Source organism: Caretta caretta, chromosome 6 (assembly GCF_965140235.1).
Source record: "Caretta caretta isolate rCarCar2 chromosome 6, rCarCar1.hap1, whole genome shotgun sequence".
Taxonomy (NCBI): domain Eukaryota; kingdom Metazoa; phylum Chordata; order Testudines; family Cheloniidae; genus Caretta; species Caretta caretta.
The window spans coordinates 91,263,585-91,289,125 of NC_134211.1; the positions used below are offsets into that span (position 1 = coordinate 91,263,585).

General features: G+C 46.9%; 1 protein-coding gene across 1 annotated transcript; it reads right to left on the minus strand.

Moving 5' to 3' along the window:
• Positions 1-4,418: 4,418 nt before the first annotated feature.
• ALKBH1 (alkB homolog 1, histone H2A dioxygenase) lies at positions 4,419-25,536 on the minus strand. Its single transcript, XM_048852725.2, has 6 exons — positions 25,379-25,536; positions 15,281-15,389; positions 12,608-12,770; positions 8,342-8,432; positions 6,591-6,784; positions 4,419-6,023 (listed from the first exon to the last, which is right to left on the minus strand). The coding sequence occupies exons 1-6, from the start codon at positions 25,520-25,522 to the stop codon at positions 5,600-5,602; spliced, it is 1,125 nt and encodes a 374-aa protein (XP_048708682.1). The 5' UTR covers positions 25,523-25,536; the 3' UTR covers positions 4,419-5,599.
• Positions 25,537-25,541: the final 5 nt, after the last annotated feature.

Sequence of the window (25,541 nt, forward strand, 5' to 3'; positions counted from 1 at the left end):
AGAGAAACCCACACCTAAGACTGCTCTCAGCCACAGGAGCAGGGTCGTCAGAGCCTGATTAGAATTTTCAATCATAGAAATGATAGGTCCCAGAGCACAGAAACTGGAGATGAAAAGACTGATTAGCACTAAAATAATCCATTCCTATGGCAATGAAGGGTTATTCCCTCTTGTCTATTCTGCTGGGCTTTGAGCAATGGGGCTTCCACCCCTTTCTTTGGTGGAACTTTTCCACAGTCTGATCCATTCTCACCAATGCCACCATTAGTGTTTCCTGATATTCAGCCCAAGATTTATACAGGTGCAGCCCATGATTCCTAGTTCTGTATCTTTGAGATCTGCCCAAATGCATGAACTCTGATGAGTTTATCCAAGCTTAAATCTTCCTCTCAAAAGTAAACCCGCAAATACCACCACCAAACAACCCCTTCCCCAGGACTGATTATCTGTAAAGAAGCAGCACGACATGAAAGATGAGTCTTCCTTCTAAGGTCTGCGCTCTGCTGCAGATCCTCCACCATTTAAAAATCAATAGCCATCTCTGATTCTCCCCCTTCAGCTCATCTCTGCCTCATTATAGTTCTAATTTGCCACATCAAAATTGCACTCCCCATTTTTCCCCACCTTAATCAATGGGGCTTTCCATTAAGGAGAAAAAAAAAAGTTTATCTTAGCCACTAGAACAGAAAATGGACAGAAATGATTGGTGTGATGATCAGCTCTGGAAAGCCAAGGCCTTTATTGATTCTCTGTTCAGGGCACAACCCTCCAGCCTTCTATACTAAATGCAGTTTGGGAAGGAGTTATAGGTTCTTTTAGATAAATTTAAATGCTCGTATAAGGTGCTGACTTGACAGTACTTGTGAATGAAGTCTCTGTAGAGAAGCAGCGTGTCTACTGGTTAGAGCACATGACTGGTAGTCAGGAGATCTGAGTTCAATTTAAAGTTTTGGACAATGGTTCTTTATGCCTCACTTCACCTGTGTCTCATTTTTCCTATTGGTAGCAAGGGGATAATGATACTGAGCCACTTTTGTGATGTACTTTGAGATTCCCTGCCTGAAAGACATCTCGGACAAGCCTTATGACCTATTACATAGGAACATGTATCTCATGGGCAGCAGGTGTGAGAACTTCCCTGCTATCCCATCAGCAGTGCTCAGTCCTGATCTCTAGGAATCAGCTTGAGGGCTGAGGGGAGAGCTCAGTCTCCACAGCCCATTCAACACAGGTGCCAATGAAGCTGATGGAGTTGAGCATGTGAATACTTACTCAGCAGGAACAAGACTGAAGCCAAACTCATTTCACAGATGGGAGGATATTTAACATCAGCAACAAAAGAAAAGGTTGGAGTCCGGCTAAGGGGATACGTTCGGCCAGTCAATGATAGTGAATCGGCTTTGAGAAGCAAAAAGAGATTGGGAACGTCTGCATTTGCTGTGACTTGCTCAGAGACAAGGCAATGCCTCTTTATTTGGAAGAAAGGAAAAGCTACTGCAAACATTAAACATTCTCCTTCTCCTCGCAAGCAGTGGAGGCAGCAGCTGCTATTTCCAATGTCTCTCTGTGCACAGGCCCTGGATTTCAGTGAGAATCTCAAATCCGGCTTCCTGCCAACCTGCGAATGCTTTTTCTCAGGGAGATAAGAATTTAGCCGATTAACCTGTTCAGAGTGATGTGCACACATTCAAATCCTCTTGGGGCAGGATGTACCTTTAAAATAGTAGGAAAGAGGACGCGGGAGAGAGCTTGCTTATACTAAACTAACCCATGATGCTCCAGAAGTTCCTCTTCCCCCACTGGGACCCCAGGAGCAATGCAGCTCTGAGTAGACTTGCTGCTGGGAGGCCCAGGCCAAGTCTGCATTAAAGGTGCAAGGGAGATTCTGTGTTTGGTTTTATTATGGTATACTGTATATAGGGGAACAGAAGGGTTCTTTCAAAAAATTTCTGCCTAGGAAAATCCTAGGACCTACCACACCAGATCAGAACAATGGTCTCTCTAGTCAAGTGTCCTGTCTCTGACAATAGCCAGTACCAGATCTATCAGAGGAAGGTGCAAGAAAATACCATGAATATATGAAGGTACCTGCCCAAAGGAAAATTTCACTTAATCCCTATTAGTTAGTGGTTGGTTTGTACCCTGAAACAGAAAGGTTTGTAGCCCTTCTAATAATGTTTGACATTATCTAATGTAACTGTTGCTGTTCTCATTATCTGTATAAGTTTCTGATCATATTTTGAATCCTGCTGAATTCAGCATCAAGAATATCATGGGGCAGTGAGTTTCACAGATTAAATTGCCATTATGTTAAAATTATTTTCTGTCATGGGCTTTAAATTTATTGCCTTTTACTGAATGTCTCATTGTTTACGTATTATGAGAAAGCAAAAATACAAACATCTGGTTTACCTTCTCTGGCCCATTCATTATTTTCAGGACTCCTATCATGTCCCCTTCTGATTTGCTTCTCTCTAAACCAGGGCTCTCAAACTCAAATGACCATGAGGGCCATAGTACATTGGCCCGAGGGCTGCACCACTGACCCTCCCCTCACTATCCCAGCCCCGCCCCCACTCCACCCCTTCCATGATGCCCCACCCCTGCCCTGCCCACATTCAAACCCCTTCCCTGAAATCCCCACTCCAACTCCACCCTCTCCCTACCCACAGGGGGTGCAGAAGGGGTGCAGGGTGCATCAGGGGTTCAGGGCAGGGGTGCAGGGTGGGACAGAGGGTCAGGGTGCGGCAGGTGGCTCAGGGCAGGTGGTTGGGGTGCAGGAGGTGTGCAGGATGTGGCAGGGGGTTGGAGTGCAGGAGGGGTATGGGGTGCGGCAGGGGGCTCAGGGCAGGGGGTGGAGTGCAGAAGGGGTATGGGGTGCAGCAAGGGGCTCAGGGCAGGGGGTTGGAGTGCAGGATGGGTTCGGGGGGCTGGGTCCAGCCCGGCGCATACCAGGGGCAGGGCAGACTCCCTTCCTGCCTGCTCTGCCCCCGCGCCGCTTCAGGAAGCGGCCAGGACCCGGCAGGGGATGTGAAGCAGGGGCACAGAGGTCTGTGTGTTGCCCTGGCCGCTCCTCCAGGTACCTTCCCTGAAGTGCCCATTGGCTGGGAACAGGGAACTGCGGCCAATGGGCGTTCCTGGCCAATGGGAGCTTCAGGGGAGGTACCTGGAGGAGCGGCCAGGTCAACACACAGACCCCTGTATACCCCCTCCCCCAGGTCCCGGTGGCTTCCCGGAGCGGTGCCGGGGCAGGGTGGGCAGGGAGCCTGTCCTGTCCCCAGTGCGTGCCTGGCCGGAGCCGCTCTAGGTAAATGCTGGGGAGGCCGCGGGGAGCTGGCAGGCTGCAGAAAATAACCCCGCAGGCGGCCCGCGTGTTTGAGTCCCCTGCATTAGGGATTTGTCCTATCTAGTTTTCAATGTTTGCTGAGCAGATGGACTTTTGCTGCTCTCCTTGCAGACTTCTTGGATTTACACCTATGCTGGGGATGTTTAAAAATAGAATGTCTCCCCTTCCACCCAGAGGAGACAAGGGTTATCATCTGCATCTTGAGCCTATCGACCTGGGCGTAGTCCCGTAAAAAGATCAGTGGTAACACTCACCTTCTAAACTTGGACAGAGCTGATTTTAGACACTTTTCCAGTTGCTAATGGGCATATTATGACTGGAATGCTCAAGACTGAAGCAAAGATCTGGATTAATGCAGATCAAAGCAAGTAGTGAATTCATTATGAATTCTCAGCCCTCAATGAACTCTAACTTAGCCCTTTACAAAACAGAGCAAGAATTTTGCCCTTTAGATGCTGCTAATGTGCTCTCTGATATTTTCTGGGGCTTATTCAAATGCCAGACCTTTAGCTTTCATGCAGCCACACGAGGGCATTTATTCATGACAGCCTTTGCTCCCCCAAGACTTACGTATGAGGAAAATGTTAAGTCCATAAGGACTAAGACTTTTGGGGAGCATTTTTGGTGCAGCACCACAAAGGTAAGAGATAGAAAAGCTCCATCTAATCCCCTTATCCATCCATTTGCAGGAGCCCACCAATATTATGTATTGGTATTGTGCAAGGCACTGTCCACACACAAAGAAAGACAGTCCCTGGTCTGAAGAGTTTGTTCTGTAATTAATAAATACATCAGACGTCGTTCCACAACAGGAAGAGATACCAAATCCATGCTGGAGTTGAACTTAGCCAAGAGGCATTGAAGGTAGCACCTCTCTCACGCAGCCCAACAAAAAACCAAGCATATAATCCAAGTGGCCCTGAAGCCCTATGCAGGGTTCCTTTTACATGGCTGGTGGATGGCACGGTTAGCACATCCAAGAGAACCCTGAAGGAAACAGCAAGAGGGATGCAGCAGCATTAACAATACAGAAAAGTAACTATACGGAAGAAAAGAAAAGAAAAAAACTCTCCAAGAGAGATAGAAATCTTTAATTTAAAAACAGAGTAAGTGTATTCATGGGGAAAGCATGACAAAATACCCCTGGGATAGAGCGTTGCCCTCAAACAATTAAAATTGCATTAAAAAGCAGATAGGAAGGTCTGAGTCCTAAAGAAGATGGGCACAGAAGCCAGTGTTTTCCTTATTTTGTTTAAATACAATTACCTTTTGGCAATAGCGATAGTCACTGATTAATTTCTTTTTTTGGTACTTAATTTACAACTTCATTGTTCCTGCTTGTAAGCCATTCTCCTCATGCTACTCCTTAAAGGAGCCAAGCAGGGACTGCAGAGACCACATTCTGCAGACAACTAGAGGGATCGATTCTGACAGAATCGGGTCTAGGGCTCAGTCACACAGGGACATGGGGAGGAGGCCTGAACAGAAATCAGTAGGTATTCCAGGGAAGCCTGGCCCTAATTATCGTGCTCTAAACTCTGAGGTATTTAAAAGAGCCCAGTTCTACTCATGAGATGAGTCTCTGCTGCAGGTTGTGGGGTGTAAACAGAGAGCCAGAGGGCAGGACTCCAGCTAATACAGCAAGCCTTCTGCAGAGCATGTTTAGGGTAGCCTCTGGTTTCTGAGAACTGAGTCAGTATGAGCTGCAGATGTGGCCTCATATTAAAAGCACAGTAAGCAGATGCTCATTCAGACACGTGTTGCCATTCAAACTTGTGCATGATCAGCAGTGCACTTCAACTGGGCTTTGTAAATCAAATACTTTAACATAAGAGCAATCACACCCTTCCCTTTGCTAGCACCTTCTATCCAAGAATCTCAAAGAGCTTTAGCAAGCTTTAATGTATTGAGCCTCGAAATCCCTGTGATGGGGGTATTTTACAGATAGGGAAACTAAGGTACAGAGAGGAAGTTATTTGCCCAACATCACATCGCAATTTCATGACAAAGCTGGAAACAGAAGCGAGTCCCCACCCCTGTGCTTTGACTACATGAGCATCCTTCCTCCGCTTCACAGACCCTCCCCTTTCCCCACCACCACCATTTTAGCACTAAAGATCACAACTATTCTGCTGGAGTCCCCTATTCCCTCCACAATTGGATGGGACTCCATATGGTCACCTGAAGCATCTGCCCCACCTGGGAGGTTACTGGCCCAGTCCAAGCCAAAGGCCCAAGAGTGGTCTCCAGATCTCAGCTGTCTGTATCGAGTTTGTGCCGCTTGACTTCACTATCCTCCTGGTGGTAACAGCTTTCAGAGGTTGCATCCCATTCTTTGTCTCTCCTGGACTCATCTGGAAAGCTCTGACCCACAGGCAGCACCTGTCTGATGGTCATGTTAATGCGGGAAGTCTGCAAATACTTGGTACAGATCTGCCAGTCCTCTTCAGAGCAGTGCTCAATGACTGAGCGGTCAGGAAAGTCTGAGGGGAATGCCTGCTCTAGGCACGAGGGCAAAGTTTTCCCCTCAGGGTTTGGGAGGACCCGTGGGACAGCATGGTACAGCAGGCGGCTGAAGCCGGACATTACCATGATGTCCCCACTGTGCATGAACATGGCTGTCGGGGCTTCATCACGCTTCAGGCCCCCCAATAAAAATATGGAGGATTGTCCAAAACTGCGAAGCATGAGAGGTTGCGGGTGGGGGCGAAAGGAGAGAGAGAAAATACACACAGAAGGGAAAGCTCAGTTAGTGAAATAATAATTATGTGCAGAAACAGGAGGATTTTAATCAGCTAAATTCCTCTTTATATGCCAGATGGACCCTCTGTTACAACTTTAAGTTTAGTGCACATAAAACAGACTAACTGTGCACTGGTTTAAGCTGGGCAGGAGCTCTGCTGATGGATTTCATTCCTGCCCTTCAGCACCCGCCTGCCATTCAGCTATTCCAGTCTTGGGTCTCCAACTCTGCTGATGTGCCCCACAATCCTGAGGAGCAGCATCCACTGTAATTCAAAGCCTGTGCCCTTTTCATGCACTGCTCTGCTTATGTACCTCACTCCTGACCTACAGCATCCCTGCTCTTCAAGCCTCTGGAGGTGAAAGGTTACAAACAGACAATTTGGCACTAAGTTTCATGGGTCTCCCATAACCTTAAGTCAGTTTACAAAAACATGCATTCAACAGAAGATAAATGGATGTGCTGCCCCTCCACAATACACAAGCCCTTCCCCCAGCTCACCTGAATGATAAGAGAGGCTGAGAATGGTCCAGCTCAGACTCATCCACGTGAATTCCCAGCGAAGAATCAAAATGATAGTAGTTCAGGATCCCTGCCTCAGCTTGGAAGCCCTGGAAGCCACATGCAGCAGCCACTTGCTCTGACAAAAATGCAAGGTCTGAGGGGAAAGGAGTGTAGTGATCTGCTGAGTACTTCTGGAAAAGGGAGGGCATAGAGAAAAGAAATGCTCAGGAAAAACAGAACCCAAAAGCAGTAAAATCAATTTTAAAAAACATTTAGTGAGAACTCGGGGGCTTGTTTTACAGTTTATTGCATGCTAGCGCCAGGTTGACAGCTGGAGAGTGACATCTTATATTACTACAGAATGGTCACACACGGGCAGCAGCAAGGCAAACATCCCTCACACCCTTGGAGGGATGAAATAAATTCAGGCGCAGTAGCCCATTCAACTCTGGATCTGTGCTGAGACTGCCACAAGACATACATGCTAATTAGTGCCATGTGATATGGTGATTTAGGTGGTAGACCTGAGGCCACTAGGAACTGCACTGAGACACTCAACATTTTACATGGACTACTGAGCAGCGGTCAGAGAAGACCTACTTAGTCATTACCTCAGGTTGGGAACCTAGAGGTGAAAGGCTCTGAGTATCCCATCACCAAAGCCCAGAGCCAACTAGCTCTGCCTCCTCTTTGAACAAAAAATATCAAACAGAGAACTGCAACCCCACCATTTCCACTTTTCCGTTCCTCACTGACTATCTCCGACAGGGGAGACCAGGAGGGAGCAGAGGCATTTTCATTAAGGCTGTTCAGTAATAGGCTCACTCTGTACAGATAAGGCTGCAGGTAATTTGGCTAAGTGTGTCTGCAGCGCGCTGATAGACTGTGCTCTTGCTCTGCATTCCTCTCCCAGCCTCCCTCAGATTGAGAGTCTGATTAGAAAGGCCATTTTTGTCTCTGAGATCTTCAATAACTGCATGATTCCTGCTGGCTGGCGAGGCTTTGCTATTGCTTCAGGCTTGAAGTTCACAGCCACCCCAGCAACAATCACCTCTACCCCTTACCAAGAGGAAAGGTCTTTTTACAGCTAGTCTACACTAGAAGTGCTATATCGGCACAGCGTGAAGATGCTCTATGTCAACAGGAGAGAGCTCTCCCATTCGGACAATTACTTCACCTCTGCAGGAGGCGGAAGCTATGTCGGTGGGAGAGCGTCTTCCCGCACCGACATAGCGCTGGTGTGGACACTGCCTAGGTCACTAACTTGCGTCGCTCAGGGGTGGCTTTTTCACACCCCTAAGTGATGTAAGTTATATCGACTTAAACTGTAGTGTAGACCTGCCCTCAGAAGTAGTTTCCACTTTCACATACCCAAGATGAGGAGATATGTCCAATTACCAAGTTACACTGTTTCAAAGGCCACCTCCTTTCAGTGAGGAAGAGATACTCTGAACAGAGGATCAGGCCTGCAGGCCAGATGTGCCCCACTGCACTACCTCCCAAAGGAAATGACACATGGCTTCACACATCTGCCATTAAATCCCCAACACAAGCATAGGATTTAAACTCCCATGAAGTCAAGCTCTGGCTCAAGGCCCTCCTTGAGAAAGAGCCTTGTGGGAACATACAGATTTCACTGCCATTGCATTCTGGGATGTCCTTCTCCCCTCCCTTTCTGACAGAACTTCACCCTCCATTCAGAGCATGCAGGAAAAAGGAGAGACAAAAGAGTGATTCCCCTCAAATACCTTGGTATCCCAGTTATAATGGTAACCTACAGTCACCCAGCGTAGCTTCTCCAGTAAACTTCTGGGCTCCCGTTTGCTGGAACCTTTACTCCTAAAAGACAAAATTAAAGAGACAATAGAAAGGAAATTTATTTCCTTCCTTGACATTCTCTGACATTGCTGCAAGTAGAAATGGGAGACATTCATCCATAAAACAGCATATTAAACACCTCACAGTGGATCTTTCACTTACAGTGCCCAAATCTTTTCCTTGGCGCAGTTGCTGTGAAAGTTCAGTTTATGACATTTGTACAAAATGTAGGGGCCTGGAACAAACTGCCATCACTTCACTTTCGATATAGGAGCTACTGGAGTTATCATGGGATCAACAGAGGTGATCAGTGGACTGAAGGAGTAGCTTTAAAAAGGTATGGAAAAACTAAATAAGTACAGCTAATGTGGGGAGGGAACATCTCAGCCTATGGACATCTGAAGGGTGTAAACAAAAAAAGAGGAGGAAGAATTATGTAGGGCAACACATGGGGTATAACTTGAAAAAAGGGATGAAATTCAGAAAGAGAATATTTAGGCTGAACTAGAGGACAGTGAGTTAGATGGGTCAGCTGTGTAACAGTCACCAAAGAGAAGGGATAGATTCTCTGTTGCTTGGTGCATTTACAAGAAGTGTTGATGACAGACTGTGACCAGAAGACGTCATGGAAGGAGTAATGCTGCATTGGCTGTGAGATATATGCTGGATGAACTAACAAGTCTGCTCCATCTTGTAATATCTATGATTCTAGAATACTGCTGACAATCATCCAGACTGGCATGCAAGACAAAAAGAGAGTTCCCCAAGTATTTTTAAGGAAGACAGTCTGCGAATGGAAATGTCACCATCTTGTGACACAACAACTGTCTGCTGAAGTGACAGCCCTAATGCAGATAGAGCCACTGGCCTGAGCTAGCAGAGTAGTATTCTTCCACGGCTGAGAAAGGATGGAGGGATAGGGAGGGGAATAGCCTCTTGGAATGTTCTCTTGCGCTAGGAGATGGTGGGATGCCTGTAGGGATTCACAAGAGGGCAGAGCTGTAAGAAGTCACATAACAGCATGTCAGTGACAAATATGGAGGGGGCTGCATGCAGATGAAACACCTCCCAGTCATTTATCCAGCATCTGCAGCTCCTCTTTCTTTATTTTATTACTGTTTGCTCTGCTGTGAAAGAGGATCTGTATCCAAGCATTTTGATAAATAATAGCGCCAGGAAGGTTGGCTTTCAGTTATAAGCTTGTTAACCCAATTATACACCTTCTCTCTTAGCAAACAAGAAGCATGCTGTTTCTGCTGCCTTTGCCAAGTCTGACCCAAACTTCAATGTTTGGCTGTTGCCTTTCCACTTTTTCTGCCCTCTAAACGACCAATCTGTAGATAGGAGCACAGCTTCTAGCCTGAACCATGGACAGGTCTTTAAAGGCCAACTTCCACAGCTCCCATTCCAGTTTCCTTCTTCAAGGTACAATACTGGGAACTGCAGTTACTGTAATGCAGCAATACAGTAACTTTCAAATATCTGCTGGACTGAGTAACCAGTGGAGCCTAGAGGCACATGGCACTGCACTTCAAGGGAGAAGCTACGACTCCCGTGCACTTCAAGGAAAACTTAACATGTGCAATTAAAAAACAATTCTACTAGAACCTCCGTTTTCAATGTTTTCCTTCACCTGTTTTTTCTTACAATGCTAGGGGTGTTTCTGTGACACCACGATCTTCACTTCTTACATGTTCAACAGCTTATTTGCCCTGAGGCCTTAATACTTTATGTGTAATTTCACAAGTGGTTGCTGTGGAGAGGAAGGTGATATTTCATACTCTTGGAAATGATAAATTACTAGGACTGTAATAGCCAGGGGTGCTGCAGGTACTGAGAGGTATCAGTAGAGCAGAGCTGCGTGTGTGGAAGGGGAACAAAACTGAAATAGCAGGGAGCCTACAGGTTAAAACTGAAATGCATTAGCAGAACTATGCGGGGTGCCCAGTTAATTAATAGCAGGGAGAACTACAGAGCATGCATGAGATGCATCAAAGCACAGCTCTGGGAGAGGGAGGAGCTCAGAACTGGAAAAGGAGAGGGCTGTGGGTCAGGAATGAGATGCACTGGCAAAGATATGCAAGGATGCATGAACAGAACCTGCTTGGAATAAGTAGGGCTCTAATTCTTCTCTTTCAATAGCACTAAATTCACTCATATTTTAAAAGCCTGACTGTTGCATGTGCTAAAAGGCTTCTGATGGTTCTTCTGGGGAGGCAATGGAGTTTCAAGGTTTTTGGTTTATGTACTCTTATATAATGTATTATGCTCCAAAGCCCAAGTCTTCCTGCTGGCATCAGCTTCCTCCTCAATCCCCTGGTGGTAACTGCCACTATAACTTGAACTCCCTCAGAAAGATGGCGGAGGAATGCACTAAGCCCTCTGGAACTGCGAGCAGTTCCCAATATTTAGGAGGACACCCAACTTCCCCTCTGCCAGTGATGAGTGCTTGACAGGGGCCTTCAGGGAGTGGGAACGCCAAGATTTCTCTAGAGCATGGAGTTCCTGCATCCACAGCTATCTTAAAAGTGTGCCCAACCTTAAAGGTGGGTCCTTCCTTAATCCAGCAACTCTCTCTGCACCCCAAAAAGCCCTTGCCTCAAGAAGACAGATGAGCTGGCTGGGTCACTCGCTCTCCCCTAGTGAAAGTGCCCACGGATCAGTTTGCTTGCTCGTTCTCTCAAGTGAGTGCTTACTAAAAGTGCTAACATTTCTCTCAGGCATCACACTCTTGCAGCACTGCTTTCAGCTGAATCAGCATCAGCTGAAAATTAACCTCCGTCCTGATTGCTCTCTGTGCATGCAGAGGATGCTCCTAGTAAAGTCCTGCCACGTCACAGTGGCACCCCAGTTCTCTCACCTGGTGGGTTGGGGGCACTATTGACCAGATTTTGACAAGCAACTTTCATACTATATTGAAAGCAGAAATGTAAAAGCCAAGACTTCAGAAACAAAAAGCCAGGAATACTTCACTTACCCTTGGATCAGCACAGCACGGGTAGCAGCAAGACAAGTTTCCATTACAGCACTCTGCAAATGTGCCTTAAGAGGGCTCACCTCTCAGGGTAAAAGGGGAACTGCATTACAACACAACATTTCTAGACTGCAGTACCTTCCTCCTACTGAACCCCAGGAGAAAAGAGAAGCAATTTCTCAAGGCAGTTTTGAAGGAATGAGGGGGAAAGCATTTTGCTTTCATAATGGGGCTACAGTGGCTCTCCACCTCTTCAATACAGCAGGGCATTTTTGCTCTCTTGATAAAATGTTAAGCGCATCTTCTGGAAGGGAGAGGGAATGGACAGGTTTGCAGGCAAGGAGGAACACAAAAGGAAACTGGTTACAGGAACTGTCTCCTGGTTATGGAACCTTTGGAATCAAAACAAGATTAGAAGGTGAGACACAAGCCTGGCTGGCTCAAGCGGTTCTAGGAATGGGCTGTGGAGCCTTTCACCTACAGGACACTCACTGCCAGGTTGGAAGTGTGAGGCGGGTTGCCTGGCAGGCTCAGAGAGTTTGGAAAGAGGCTTTTCGCCTCTAGAGCACTGGCTCCAATCTAAGGCTTAGAGGGACCTCACAATCCCTGCTGCCTGGGCTCACTGTGGTACAGCCCCTGATCTCTAGGATGAGAATGGAGAGAGGCAACGGTTATCCTACTTACATGCTTGTCACAGTCTAATGGATTCATAGCAACTGGAGGGTCCTGTTCCCTGGGCAGGAAGAAGGAGGCTTAGCAGAGGTGCACACCAAGCAGTGCAAAGACCTAACTTGAATTTAAGATGTTCAAGTCCATAATACCATGTGAAACCCTTCTTCTTGTGCAATATTCTGCCAGTTCCATCCTCTGCAAATATACCAGACTCAGACTTCAAGGCCAGAAGGAACAATCATGATCATCTAATCTGACCTCCTGCACATTGCAGGCCACAGAACCTTGCCCACCCACTCCTGTAATGGACTTCTAACCTCTGGCTGAGTTACTGAAGTCCTCAAATCACAATTAAGACTTCACGTTACAGAGAATCCACTATTTACTCTAGTTTAAACCTGCAAATGACCCAGGCCCCATGCTGCAGAGGAAGGCGAAAAAATCCCAGGGTCTCTGCCAATCTGACCTGGGGGAAAATTCCACTAGCTAGGTGCCAAATCCTTCTGGTTTTATTTGGTAATCTGAGATTATTCGGACAGTCAGGACTCACCTCAGGTGCTCCTGGCTCTGCCCCCACAGATCAACGGTCTCCTCAGCAGCCATGTGCATGTCCAGATTGCGCACATTGGGTTTTTGGGGGTACAACTTGAGACACTGCTTCACCCAGTGCCGCTGGCAGCCCGGAAGAAAGGGGTTTGAGATGAAAATAAACCCTGTCCATACAGTAGAAAAGAAAAAAGAAAGAATACAGTTAGGTGTCCATCCATTTTTCTAAACCCTTAGCATTGGAGGGACACTGAGAAACTCTCTTATGTGCTCCAGCACTGACTCTATGCATGGGTGGATGAAGTCTGTTACCAAAGTACCAGAGAGACAAACTAATCCCATAGCCAGTGGGTTTATTCTGCCCAAAGTAAAGGACTGTAGGCACTAAGGCTGCTGGCAGTGGAGACAGTGATTAGCTTTGGTGTGAGGAAAAAGCAATGACAGGAGAAGAAACAGTGTTTCAGTCTAACCACTAATTACAGGTGGCTGGAGTGGGCAGGTAAATATTCCTCACAGCCTCCTTTTCTCTGGGCTGAATAAGATTTAGTTCTTGGAATGTTCCCTAATAATTCAGCCCTGAAACCAGAGAAGGGGTCCTTGCCATGTCAGGGTTGAGGCAAACTGGTGGGTGCAAGGTGCACAGGGGACGCTTTCCCTGCCACCAGTCCACGTTATATCTGTCATGTGGATCTAGAATCTCTCCAGGACTATCAATATGGTAAAGAAAGCAAAAGAAGTTTACAGGATTTGTTCAGCTGGGTTCTTTTGAACTCTAACGACATATAAGGTTAAACAGAGACAAAATCAGAAACAGATGAAGACAAGCAGCAAGGCTGAAAGTCTCAGTGGGATACAAACTTACATTGAAGCTTTATGAAAGAGGTAGTAAAGGCACAGAAAAAACCTCCTGCCAGCACATCTTATAGGCCTTTCAACAGTAAATTAACTATCTTAGAAAAAGTGCTCTCAAGTTATTAGTATACTATTTCTCATTCCACTCAATCCCCCACACCCTCCAGATCATGGGGCTGCCTTCTGACAACTTTGGTTACAAGACATTCCCTCACCAGAAGTATTAATTTTATTCTGCTGGCGTCTGTATGGAACAGAATAATAATAATACTGCTTTGCCCTTTGATAGATTTATACCAGGTGTTCTCAAAGCGCTCTACAACATACATGAATTACACTTCATTAGATGGGGATTATCCTAGGTCACACAGCAAAACTTGGAATAGAATCCACATGTCATGGGGGCTGGTCCTTTCATGGGAGTCAGAGACTAGTCTACCTGTGACAGGCATGGCTAGAGAATGAGCAGGACCAGTTGCCACCTGCAGAGGGCAAGGAACCTGAAGGGCCAGTCTGTATTTCACTCTAGTTTCATGGCCTGCTGACGGCATTAGTTGGTGGTATCTCCATGGAGCCATGAACCTACGCATGTATTTGGTGCAGTTCAAGGAATCTGCCAACGCCTGTCCCTTCTGAAGTGAGAGCCTGGTGCACATCTACATAGACTGTGTCAAGTTGCAGCCCCTCTTCTGGCTCCTCCAAAACCTCTTACTGAGGTTCTGGCTGCACTTTTTCCCACATCTCCTCACACCCCATCCATAGCCCTACAAAGTCACAAGACCTCCTCATCAACATCCGTATGGTGCTGGCTAAGATGGCCACCATCAAACTAGGAGAAGGAAGCTAGATATGGGGGAGGAAGGGTGGAGGAGCATGCTCTGCAACTGTGAGGCCTATTTCCAGTCCCTTGTTAAATCGCAGCCCTGAGCAGAATTCCTATGGGAAGTGTACACTAACCCCTTAGACACCTTTGAAGAACAGTAGTCGCTGTTGGGGGGAGGGGCGGGGGGGGGGGAAGGTCCCTGTTCAGTGTCCCCTTTTGGTTCCCTAATTTTACAGCTTTGACCCTCCTGTTCATTTAGTTCATTTGTCATTTGGTTCCTGGGGCAATCTCAGTTTCAAAAATGGTGGGCTAGCTCCAGAGCAGAGAAATCAGTAAGCCTGGAATTCTAGTTTTCAAGAACAGTAACTGTAGTTACATTCAAAGTGGCTTACAGAGCATACGTCACAGGTGACATACACCCAACAGAAGTACGAGAAGAAGCCTTTAGTTACTGGGATCTGCAGTCTCTTAGTCTCCATTTAACTCCTGGAAAAATCTGTCTCCCAAAATTCCACTGACAGCTTCAACTGGAGATGGGATTCCCTTTCTCTTACTCTGCTCAGCTGTTCTGCACTGTTGCTGTGCATGGTTGAACATTTGTGACATTTCATCCCAGAGGTGACTGCATTTCAGTGATGGGTGAAATTATTCCTGTAACATTTGAAATTTGAGATGGAAGGTACTATGGAAATGCAAGATTATCGTCACAGGGTACGTCAACGGATTTCCAGTCTCAAGATGGAAGGTGGAGTTGGTACAGCTCAAAAAACTCAGTTTATTCTTCTGTTTCTCTCTTCATGCATACCAAACTTCAAAGCTCTAAATCAGTTCCTCTTCCTCCTGCACTTGGGCTACAACTTCTATCATACACAGACAGACCTATATCAATTCTTCAGCCAGGGCAGTAAGGCCACAGAGTACAGTGTGGGGAGAACAAGAGAGGGAGACAACTAAATCAGAGGTGGCAAGGCCATGTTTTGTCTTGAAGTCAGATGCACTTACCTGGGTAGCCATCCAGGCCATAGGCTTTCCACTGGCTAACTGGCCGCAATCCTGCTCTGTAAGCATCTTGATCCCTGACTGAAGAAATGCTTAGGTCAGAGCTGACCACCTGGCAGGAGAGAAGCAAAAGTCAGGCAAGTGAACAGGGCAAAGATTTGACACCCCTTCAAATATAGACAGATGGAGTTTATCTGATTTATATTCAACTAAGTTAAAATAGGAGCATGGGAGTCTTTCCTGCTATGTGTGTAAGTCAGGAAGGAGTTCTACTGCACTATGTGGGGCTATGCTGTAGTGTATTAGTGTCTCAGGGACTCTAGTGATAGGAATGCTCCCAGAGAACTATTCCCTTAGTGAACTTGCAGGAGCACAATCAAATTGTTAAACTAGCTTGAGTATATGACAAATCAAACAGAAGCTAGAGCCTCTATCATACATCATAGGTCAGAAAGGAAACCCCTCATTCTTAAAGAAGTAGGGGCAGCAGGGAAAAATTACATGTGGCCAGAAAGAATGCTACTGTATTCACCTATTCACAGGTTGCAACCTCATGCTGGTGGTGACACATTCATCAAGATGCACTAGATAGTAATGCGTAGCACTTATATAACACTTCCCACCTTCAGAGCACTTTCCACCTTCGGAGCACTTTCCAAACATTTGTCACTCATCACAATCCCTTTGGAGGTAGGCAAGTATTATCAGAAAGGGAAACTAAGATATATGAAATGTCTTGGCCAACGCTACACAGTGAGTCAGAGCTAGAACCGGTAGTAGAATTGTTCCCTATCCTGTGCTCAGACCACACATTTCTCTTTTTCTTGTATCAGAATCAGCAGCTACAGGGTTAAGTGTTATTCTTTGCACCTAATTTGGATTGTTTCACTGATCATGTTCTCTCTCAGCCTAGGTCTACACTACCCCAGCACCCCATCAACGTTCTGCGGATCGATGCACTGGGATTGATTTAGTGGGTCTAGTGAAGACCTGCCAAATCGACTGCAGATCGCTCTCCAGTCAACCCACGTACTCTACCCTGAATGAGAAGAGCAAGGTAAGTCGACAGGAGAATGTCTCCCATTGACCCAGTGTAGTGTGGACCCTGCGGTAAGTCGACCTAAGCTACATCGACCTAAGCTAGGTCGACTTACAGCGGTAGCGTAGACATAGCCTTAGTTCAACAACTCAGACTCCACAAGGAATGCGGTATAAATGCCTAGGCAGAGCTTCAGTCTCACTGCACACTCAAAGCTGACAGGGCCTCAGTTTACAGTCTTCTGAATCAAAAGACAAATACCTACAGATAGGTAAACATTTTGTTTTAGTGACATCTTAAATTCTATAGAAAACAGCTAGATCTGAGTGAAATGTGTCAGGGGACACTAAATCCTTGGTATTTAGGAGTTTCCTGAACCTAACCATTTTTACTGGTTTGCTCATCTCTCAGTAAAAAGGAACTTTATTACTGCAAACCATGAACAGTCATTAGCTCAGAGACTCCTGTCCGTGGAATGTGCCTGAGAAGGTTCTTTCCTCAGCCAGGGATGTCACCACAAACTTCCCAGCTCCTGCCTCTAAAAGCTGCTAATACACCAGCTGCAGCCCTTTCTTCAGAATAATGGAAATTGCTCCTGTGCCCAAAGATCTACATGCATTGAATTAGGTAAATAAACCTCAGAGCAAGACAGCTTGGAGACATTTCACATCATCAGAGAACTCAGCTGCTTGAAGAAGTTTATTGGAGAACAAAAGGTATAATATCTGGCCCAGCCTGTCTGGCCTTACACTCACTCCTCACTGAAGAGAAGATCCAACACATTTTTAGCCCATGGGGGAAAAAAAAAAATACATCCATTGCCAAATATCAAATAACCTGCGATGGTGGTAGGGACAGAACAGAGACACAGAAATGGATCAGACACCGCTGATGCTTTCAGTACTTAGAAGTGCTTAAAATTTCCCAAAGGGACAGCAGCAAAGTTCCCTCGAAGCTGTGCTTCTGCCTATTAAGCCTCGCAGAGGGGCTCAGGGCTGCGGCAGGAAGAGGCGCCCCTCCTCACCAGCCCCAGCGTGGACCTGCCGCAGCGGGGAGAGGTGCACAACCCCCCACACCATCCCCCCCGGGAGCTTCCGGAGAGAGGTGCCTCTCCCCCAGCCCCGAACTGCTGCTGTAAGAGAGGGCTGGGGGGAGTTCTCTCTCCCCGCCGCAGCCCCGGGGCAGCCTGCACCCCAAACCCCTCATCCCTGTGCCCCAACTCTCTGCCCCAGCCCTGAGCTCCCTCATTCACCCCCGATCCCTCATTCCCAGCCTCACCCCAGAGCCCACACCCCAACCCTCTGCCTCAGCCCTGAGCCCGCTCCCACACTCCAAACCTCCATATTGGTGCACATAACAAGTTCATTCCGCATATGGAGGTAAAAAATTAGAGGGAACACTGAAGTCCTGGAGAACACATATTGTGTTGATAAGCGGGAGTCTCAGCGCGTGCCGCCCCCCAAAAGGAAAAGATGTTAATGAAACCCTTGTTCATTGTTCAACATTAAACAGTTAAGTGTGTTCCAGGGTTCTGTGTCAAGTTATCAGTAGCTTACTCCTGTTGCAACAACCATCATTACAAATCTTTTAAAATTAATGACACAGAAAAATGAAAACCAGCCAAAGCAGAAGAAATGTAAGGTTTTCAAGTTAATAATATCCCTTAGTTCTTTTAGTTGTATCATTTTCTATAGGGAAAACCCCTTTTTAACAACAGTCTTTTAGATCAGTGGTTTTCAAACTTTTTTTCTGGCGACCCAGTTTAAGAAAATTGTTGATGCCCACGACCCAACGGAGCTGGGGATGAGGGGTTTGGGGTGTGGGACGGGCTCAGGGCTGGGGTAGAGGGTTGGAGTGCAGGGGTGGGGCTGGGGATGAGGGTTTGGGGTACAGGACAGGGCTCCAGATTTGGGGGGTGCTCAGTGCTGGGGTAGGGGATTGGGGTGTGGGCTTATCTTGGGCGGCTCCCGGTCAGCGGGGGTGCTAAGACATGCTTCCTTCCTGTCCTGGCACTGTGGACCGCGCTGCACCCTGGAAGCAGCCAGCAGCAGGCCTGGCTCCTAGGCGGAGGCACGCAAGCAGCTCCATGTGGCTCTCACCTGCAGGCGCTGCCCCCCCACCCCCCATCTCCCAGTGGCTGGTTCCCAGCCAATGGGAGTGCACAGCTAGTGCTTTGGGCAGCCCTGTGGCCCCCTGCCTAGGAGCCGGACCTGCTGCTGGCTGCTTCCAGGATGCAGCACGGTGTCAGAACAGGTAGGGACTAGCCTGCCTTACCCAGGCAGCATCGCCAACGGGACTTTTAATGGCCCGGTCAGCGGTGCTGACCAGAGCCACTGTGATCCAGTGCCTTACATTCTGTGACCCAGTACTGGGTCGCAACCTGCAGTTTGAAAACCACTGTTTTAGATGGTATTATCTGTCATTTTTGAGGGGAGGAAAGGGAAAAGAATACCACAAACAGAAAATGCAGATTCTGTCGGTGGTGTGACTTACAGCCTCACTGCAGGAAAAACACAGGCTCAGCACATGATCTTATCACCCAATCAAGATCTGTCAAACTTGTATCAGGAGTGGGTTGTTGAAGGCATTGCTTTTAGATGCTGTTCTGGTCATAGGCTCACGGCGCTGCTGCAAGGCATAGAGTTGTCTTGGCAGCTAAGCAAGATTCGCTGTTAGACAGCAGGCAAAGAGAGAAATAGGAAAGAGAATATGGTAGGGATGGAGTATGGGGGCGGAAATGAAACCTGAGAAAAGGGATTAGAGCAAGAACCCAAATCTCTTTTACTCCTGAGGGAATTCTGAGCCACTGCGCATGTGCAGAATTCATGTCCCCCGCAGATTTCTTTGCTTCCCCACAGAAAAATGACTTTCTGACAGGGAAGCAAAGGGAAGCCACAAGAGCAGTCATGGAACCCTCCCCAGCAGTATGTTTTGGGTGCCCAGGGCAGCCAGCAGAGAGGTAAATCACTCTGGGGCAGGAAGCAAGACTGGGGAGCACCCGGCTGGTGTCTCCTCCCTGTGCTGGGCTCAGCTGCTAGTCCTGGCTGGGCTGGGGAAGACGGGACTTCCTCCTCCCCTGCACGGCATCTGGGGCTGGGTCAGACCCACCCCCAGATTTCTCCCAAGGCTGCAGGAAGCTCTGCAAACTCTCCCCTCCACCTCACTTCCTGCACCCATCAGTCCTCAGCTGCAGTGGGAAGGATCCCTGTACAGGGAGCTGCTCCCCCATCCACCCAACACCCATGCATCCAGAACCCCTCATACCCAGACCCTCCTGCCGAGCCTCACCCCTCACACATCTGGAATACCCCGACGAGTCACCTGAACCCAGATCCCCACGCCACTGGGCTCCACTCCCCCAGCATTTGGAACCCCACCGAGCCCCCGACACCCAGACTCCCTTGCCAAGCTCTACCCCCTCCCTACACCTGAGCCCCTTCACCTGGTCCCCCTGCAGGGTCTCATTACCGATGCACCCAGAACCCCCCAAAAGCTCCTATGCATCCAGATGCCCCCCGAGCCACCTGCACCCAGACTGCCCCACACAGAACTCTCTCAACCCACACCTAGATCCCCCACACACTAAATCCCTCCACACTTGGATCCTGCCTGCCTACACCTGGTGCACCTGACATGGAGGAACAAGGCACTGGGGTGTTTCTGGGGCAGGCTTGGTCCTTGCGCTGTGTCAGGGTTGGGTGCAGCCTCACTACTGAGTCCATGCCCCGGGGTGGGGAGCTGCACAGTGATCTCCCACCACCGTGCAGCCAGTAGCTGTGCTCCCCAATGCCATGCTGGAGCCTCCACATTTATTTGACAAATAAAATTTGCAGAATTTTAAAATATTGTGCGCAGAATTTTTAATTTTTTGGTGCAGAATGCCCTCAGGAGAAAGCACTGGACCAAGGCCTAAAAAGAACTGCTAGGCTGAAAACCACTTATGTTTTTAAAGTCTGCTATTTTGAAAAATCCCAGGCTTATGAGCATATGATGTATGTAGAATCTCAGTTTCTTTTAAAGGCATAGTGCATTTGTTTCTAGCCCTGATGGATTTTGAGATATCACACATTAAAACCACCAGGGCTGCCTTGGTCTACCAGTGCTTTTGGACACATTTGTTTCTACAGACGGCAGCTTGTAAGATAATGGACCTTAAAAAAAAAATCACATCATTCTAACTTGGTTTTGTCCATACAATAATACAGTAATTAAGATGTAATGGCCACGCTACAAGAACTACTAGAGCTAGAAACCACAATGTTTTATAGTACGTGACAGACTGGAATCAGAGTTTTCAAATGGTATGAAGTATTAGGGTTCAAAAGGGAGCTAGATAGGTTCATCAATGGCTATTAGCCAGGATGGGCAGGAATGGTGTCCCTAGCCTCTGTTTGCCAGAAGATGGGACTGGGTGACACGGCATGGATCACTTGATGATAACCTGTCCGTTCATTCCCTTTGGGGCACCTGCCATTGGCCACTGTCAGATGACAGGATACTGGGCTTGATGGACCTTTGGTCTGACCCAGTATGGCCATCCTTATGTTCTTATTAATCTCTAACTAGCAGGTCATGCAATCTTAGAACTTCATATTGGAAATTATGTTGGGGGAAGAGAGCAATAAAAATTATGTGATTTTATGACCATTTGTCTTACAGCCTACTAGGTATAGAAACACTTTGAAAGGACTTCTATATAGACATTACACACAAACACAAACCATATTAAGAGTATTATTAAGGTTGCATAAGCAAGCTCTCAAAAGTTAGGAGATGCCAGAATGAAGGTTGCCTGTGCAACCTTAATTTGGTCCTTTGGTGTAAATGCATTACAAAACTGTCTTTAATTACCTAATCTCACACTATTTTTTCCACAGGACCCCGCCTCATTCAGTGCACAGTACAGACCTCTTCTAGGGGTGAATCAGGGTAGTGCAAGTGGAAGAGGCTGTTGTCTGCAGTGCCCCAACCTCATTTATTGCAGGAATTGGAAGGAGTGCAATATCTGAAGTACTGGGGATTGGTGGCTGTAGGCCTGCCCAAAACTAAAGGCTCCCCCCTCAATGAAGAGGGAGGAACCACTGGATTCGAGCATCACTTGATTATAGGGCATAACAAATGAAAAAACAGGAGCAAGGGTCAGGTCAGAGGTAAAGAAGCAGGGATCCTGAGGGGAACTTCCAACAGAGCCCACTGCTTCACAAAGGCATCTACGAAGTCAATGGACACTGTCCAGAGGAACTGTGCCTAGAGACATGACTGGATGAGGAACAGAAATAGGCCCTGCAGTTGTGGAGTAACCTCCCCCTCCGCATCGAGCTTCCTTCTCCTGGTATGATGGATGGCCCAGACAATTTTAAATCTGGCATTTTCTAACTTAAATTGCTTGACTATGCAACCTAAATAACATTTTTAATGTAGTCTTTTTAAAGTGTAATTTCCTAGGTTTTTTTTTGTTTGTTTGTTTTAGGAAAAAGATAAAATAAGTAAAACTGCAACAATCCCCACATCATGACTCATTAGTAGAGCTTGAACCTTGAAGCTTCAACACATACTTCTAACACTTAAACCAGTGGTTCTCAAACTTTTGTACTGGTGACCCCTTTCACATAGCAAGCCTCTGAGTGCGATTCCCCTTATAAACTAAAAAAACACTTTTTTTGTATATTTAACACCATTATAAATGCTGGAGGCAAAACAGGGTGTGGGGTGGAGGCTGATAGCTCACGACCCCGATGTAATAACCTCGTGACCCCCTGAGGGGTGCTGACACCGTTTGAGAACCCCTGACTTAAACAGAACTAATTACATTAGTTGGCAGCAGAAGACTGCTATCCAAGAAGGGTAGATGGGCTGCTGGTGCCACATGCTGGGTCTGAGAGCCCAATCTGGCTTTCTCTCTTGGTCCCCGCAGAGACAGATAGATTTTGTTCCCCATGTTATGTCCACAAAGCAAGGCAGGGATAGCTGGGGCTTTGTGGTAGTCTGAAGAACAGTCAGGGGGTGTCATTGTGGGACTTCCTTCTCCTTCCCACCCAGGAAGTTGGGGGAAGCAGAACCGCCACCAGAAAGGGGATAAGTTGCTGGGGTAATGTGTCTCCTCTCAGGAGGGGCATTGTGGGAGGTAGAGCGTGAGGCTGGGCTTTTTGACCCCTGAAAGCTACTCCAACAGCTCCTGTTCCCAGAAAAATGTATGCTGTTGCTTTAGCCAATGTGTGAGCCTGGCCTTAAAAATATTCATGTTCAGCTGTTTTGGCATTCTGCCAACATTCTCCTGTGCAGTGAAAGTCACAGTGATTAAATAGTGTTTTTTTAACAGTTTATATCTGAAACTTCAACAGTATTCCATGGAGAAAAGAAAAGTCACTTCTGTAGCCTGAGGGTTTCATTCCTGCTGAATTTCAAAGGACTACAGCAGGGGTAGTTAATTATTTTTTGTCAAGGTCCAAATTTCTTGGTCAAGGTATAGTCAAGGTCCAGACTCCAGAGAAAGTAATAAAAAAAACAAATGATGATAATAAAAAAATAGCTTTCAGGGTCCGTTCAAAAGTGGCTGGCAGTCTGGATTTGGCCCATGGTCCGCTTATTAACTATTCCTGGATGACAACAATCATAGAACTGGAAGAGACCTTGAGAGGTCATTTAGTTCAGTCCCCCGCACTCAAGGCAGGACTAAGTATTATCTAGACCAGGGGTTCTCAAACTGGGGGTCGGGACCCCTCAGGGGATCGCAAGGTTATTACATGGGGGGGGGTCACGAGCTATCAGCGTCCACCTCAAACCCTGCTTTCCCTCCTGCATTTATAATGGGGTTAAATATATTTAAAAGTGTTTTTAATTTACAAGGGAGGGTGGGGTTCCACTCAGAGGCTTGCTATGTGAAAGGGGTCACCAGTTGGGGTCACCAGTACAAAAGTTTGAGAACCACTGATCTAAACCACCCCTGACAGGCGTTTGTCCAACCTGCTGTTAAAAATCCTCAATGATGGAGATTCCACAAACTCCCTAGGCAATTTATTCCAGTCTTAACCACTCTGACCGTTTGGAAGTTTTTCCTAATGTCCAACCTAAACTACCCTTTCTGCAATTTAAGCCCATTGCTGTTTGTCCTAGTCTCAGAAGTTAAGAACAATTTTTCTCCCTCCTCTGTATAACTACCTTCTATATACTTGAAAACTGTTACCATGTCCCCTCTCAGTCTTCTCTTCTCCAGACTGAACAAACCCAATTTTTTCAATCTTCCCTCATAGCTCTTGTTTTCTAGACCTTTAATCATTTTTGTTGCTCTTTTCTGGACTCTCTCCAATTTGTCCACATCTTTCCTGAAATGTGTCGCCCATAACTGGACGCAGTACCCCAGTTGTGGCCTAATCAGCATGGAGTAGAGCGGAAGAATTACTTCTTGTGTCTTGCTTACAATACTCCTGCTAATACATCCCAGAATGTTTGCCTTTTTTGCAACAACGTTACACTGTCGACTCATATTTAGCTTGTGATCCACTATGACCCCCAGATCCCTTTCCACAGTACTCCTTCTTAGGCAGTCATTTCCCATTTTGTATGTGTGAAACTGATTGTTCCTTCCTAAGCAGTGTACTTTGCATTTGTCCTTCTTGAATTCCATCCTATTTACTTCAGATCACTTCTCCAGTTTGTGCAGATCATTTTGAATTTTAACTCTATCCTCCAAAGCAGGTGTTAGAGATAGAGGTGTTAGAGCTTCTAAAAAAAAGGGTTGCAAAAATCTTTTATAGTAGAAAGCGTTAGGCAACCTAAATTTGGAGGTCATTACTAGCTCTTCCTACGATCAGGACGTGCTCTTCACAATGTTATGGGAGGACCACTAAACTTGTCCAGGTTTGTAGACAAAAATTGTTGATCCTGGGTCATATGCAGCATGTTTCTCTTACATAGTTGAAAAGGACTATGTTATTTTAGAGAGAGTGCTTATTTGCCTCTTCTGTTTATTACTCCCCTGAAGTTGTCATCCTCTATTCTTAACGTGTTTCTCTACATTAGCTAATTGTGCTACCACAGATAGAAGATGCTGGATTTAGGGAGGAAATAAGCAGCAGATAGATTGGCTCTTAAGGAAACAGCTTCCTTTCTCAAATAGTCTTAATAATACACAATTAAAAAAAAAAACCAAGAGGAATATGATCATATTAAGAGATTATGTATACCTAGTATGGTGCTTTAGAAATGCAGAGAGATTAATAGGTAATGGAAAAGGATTTCTAGCTGGGTGCATTTCAAAGTTTTCCATGAGGTTCCAGCCCACCACACTGAAAACAACTCCCATGTGAAGAACACACATCCATAAATCTGCTGTTGCAGATGGGAAAAATGCTAGTCACAGATATTGTGATCAACTACTGTTGGTAAAAGATCGTATGAACCTGAGGAGCCAATGTTGGCTTGTTTGCATTGGGGCAGCCGCTTTAACAGTACCATTGTTTGTACTGTAAATAGTCAAGACAAGTATTTCCAGCAAGGCAAATAGAAATATTAACATACACATAAAAAGGAAAGGAGGAAAGTTTAGCCCTTCGGAGTACGCTGTAAACAAATCTGATGGACTCTTCTAAAAGGTTTTCATGCAACCTCTAGAGATGCCAATTCTCAGAATGTAGTGCAAATCACATGGCACCCTACGATTTCCCCAGCTCCTGGAGTCAGGCCCTCACACGAGAATTTCCACCTTCCTCGAGCACACACGTTTCTAGCTCGCGTGCGTGCAGCAGGGAAAAGTCTGACAAAGCGATGAAGGCTCACAAACCAGGAAACCAAGACAGAGCCCCAGCGTTTTTAGCACCTCACGGTTTTGAGCCCATCTCATGATTTGAGGGGAACCAAACTGACGATTTCCTTAAAGCTGGGGGTGGGCAGCGCAGTGAATAGCCCAGGGCCGAGTTGACGCTCCTGTTCCTCCCAGGGCACTTAGTGCCCGCGTAGGAGGCTTGCGGCGCCAGTCGGTCTGATGAACGGGGGACTTGAGGGCGAGAGCGGCGGCCGGTGCCCGGGAGCGGACGCCGGGATCCCCCCCAACTCCCCGCAGTTACCTGGTCCCCCGGGGCGGAGAAATCAATTACAGCCCGCAAGTCGGGCCCGCCCCGCAGATCCCGCCGCCGGTAGAAACGGAAGAGCCGGCGGAAGGCGTCTTCCCTACCCTCCCGCGCCAGGGCCGCAGCCGCGGCCGCCGCCATCTTGGCAATGACAACCTCT

Bases quoted from the DNA above. Each gene is read 5' to 3' on its own strand.
- ALKBH1 (XM_048852725.2), bottom strand. From the start codon at position 25,522: ATGGCGGCGGCCGCGGCTGCGGCCCTGGCGCGGGAGGGTAGGGAAGAC. The intron at 8,433-12,607 runs GTGAGTCCTGAC...TTTGTCTTTTAG, and splicing joins CAGAGCCAGGAGCACCTGAG to GAGTAAAGGTTCCAGCAAAC. The intron at 6,785-8,341 runs GTATTTGAGGGG...TCCCTTTTCCAG, and splicing joins ATTATAACTGGGATACCAAG to AAGTACTCAGCAGATCACTA.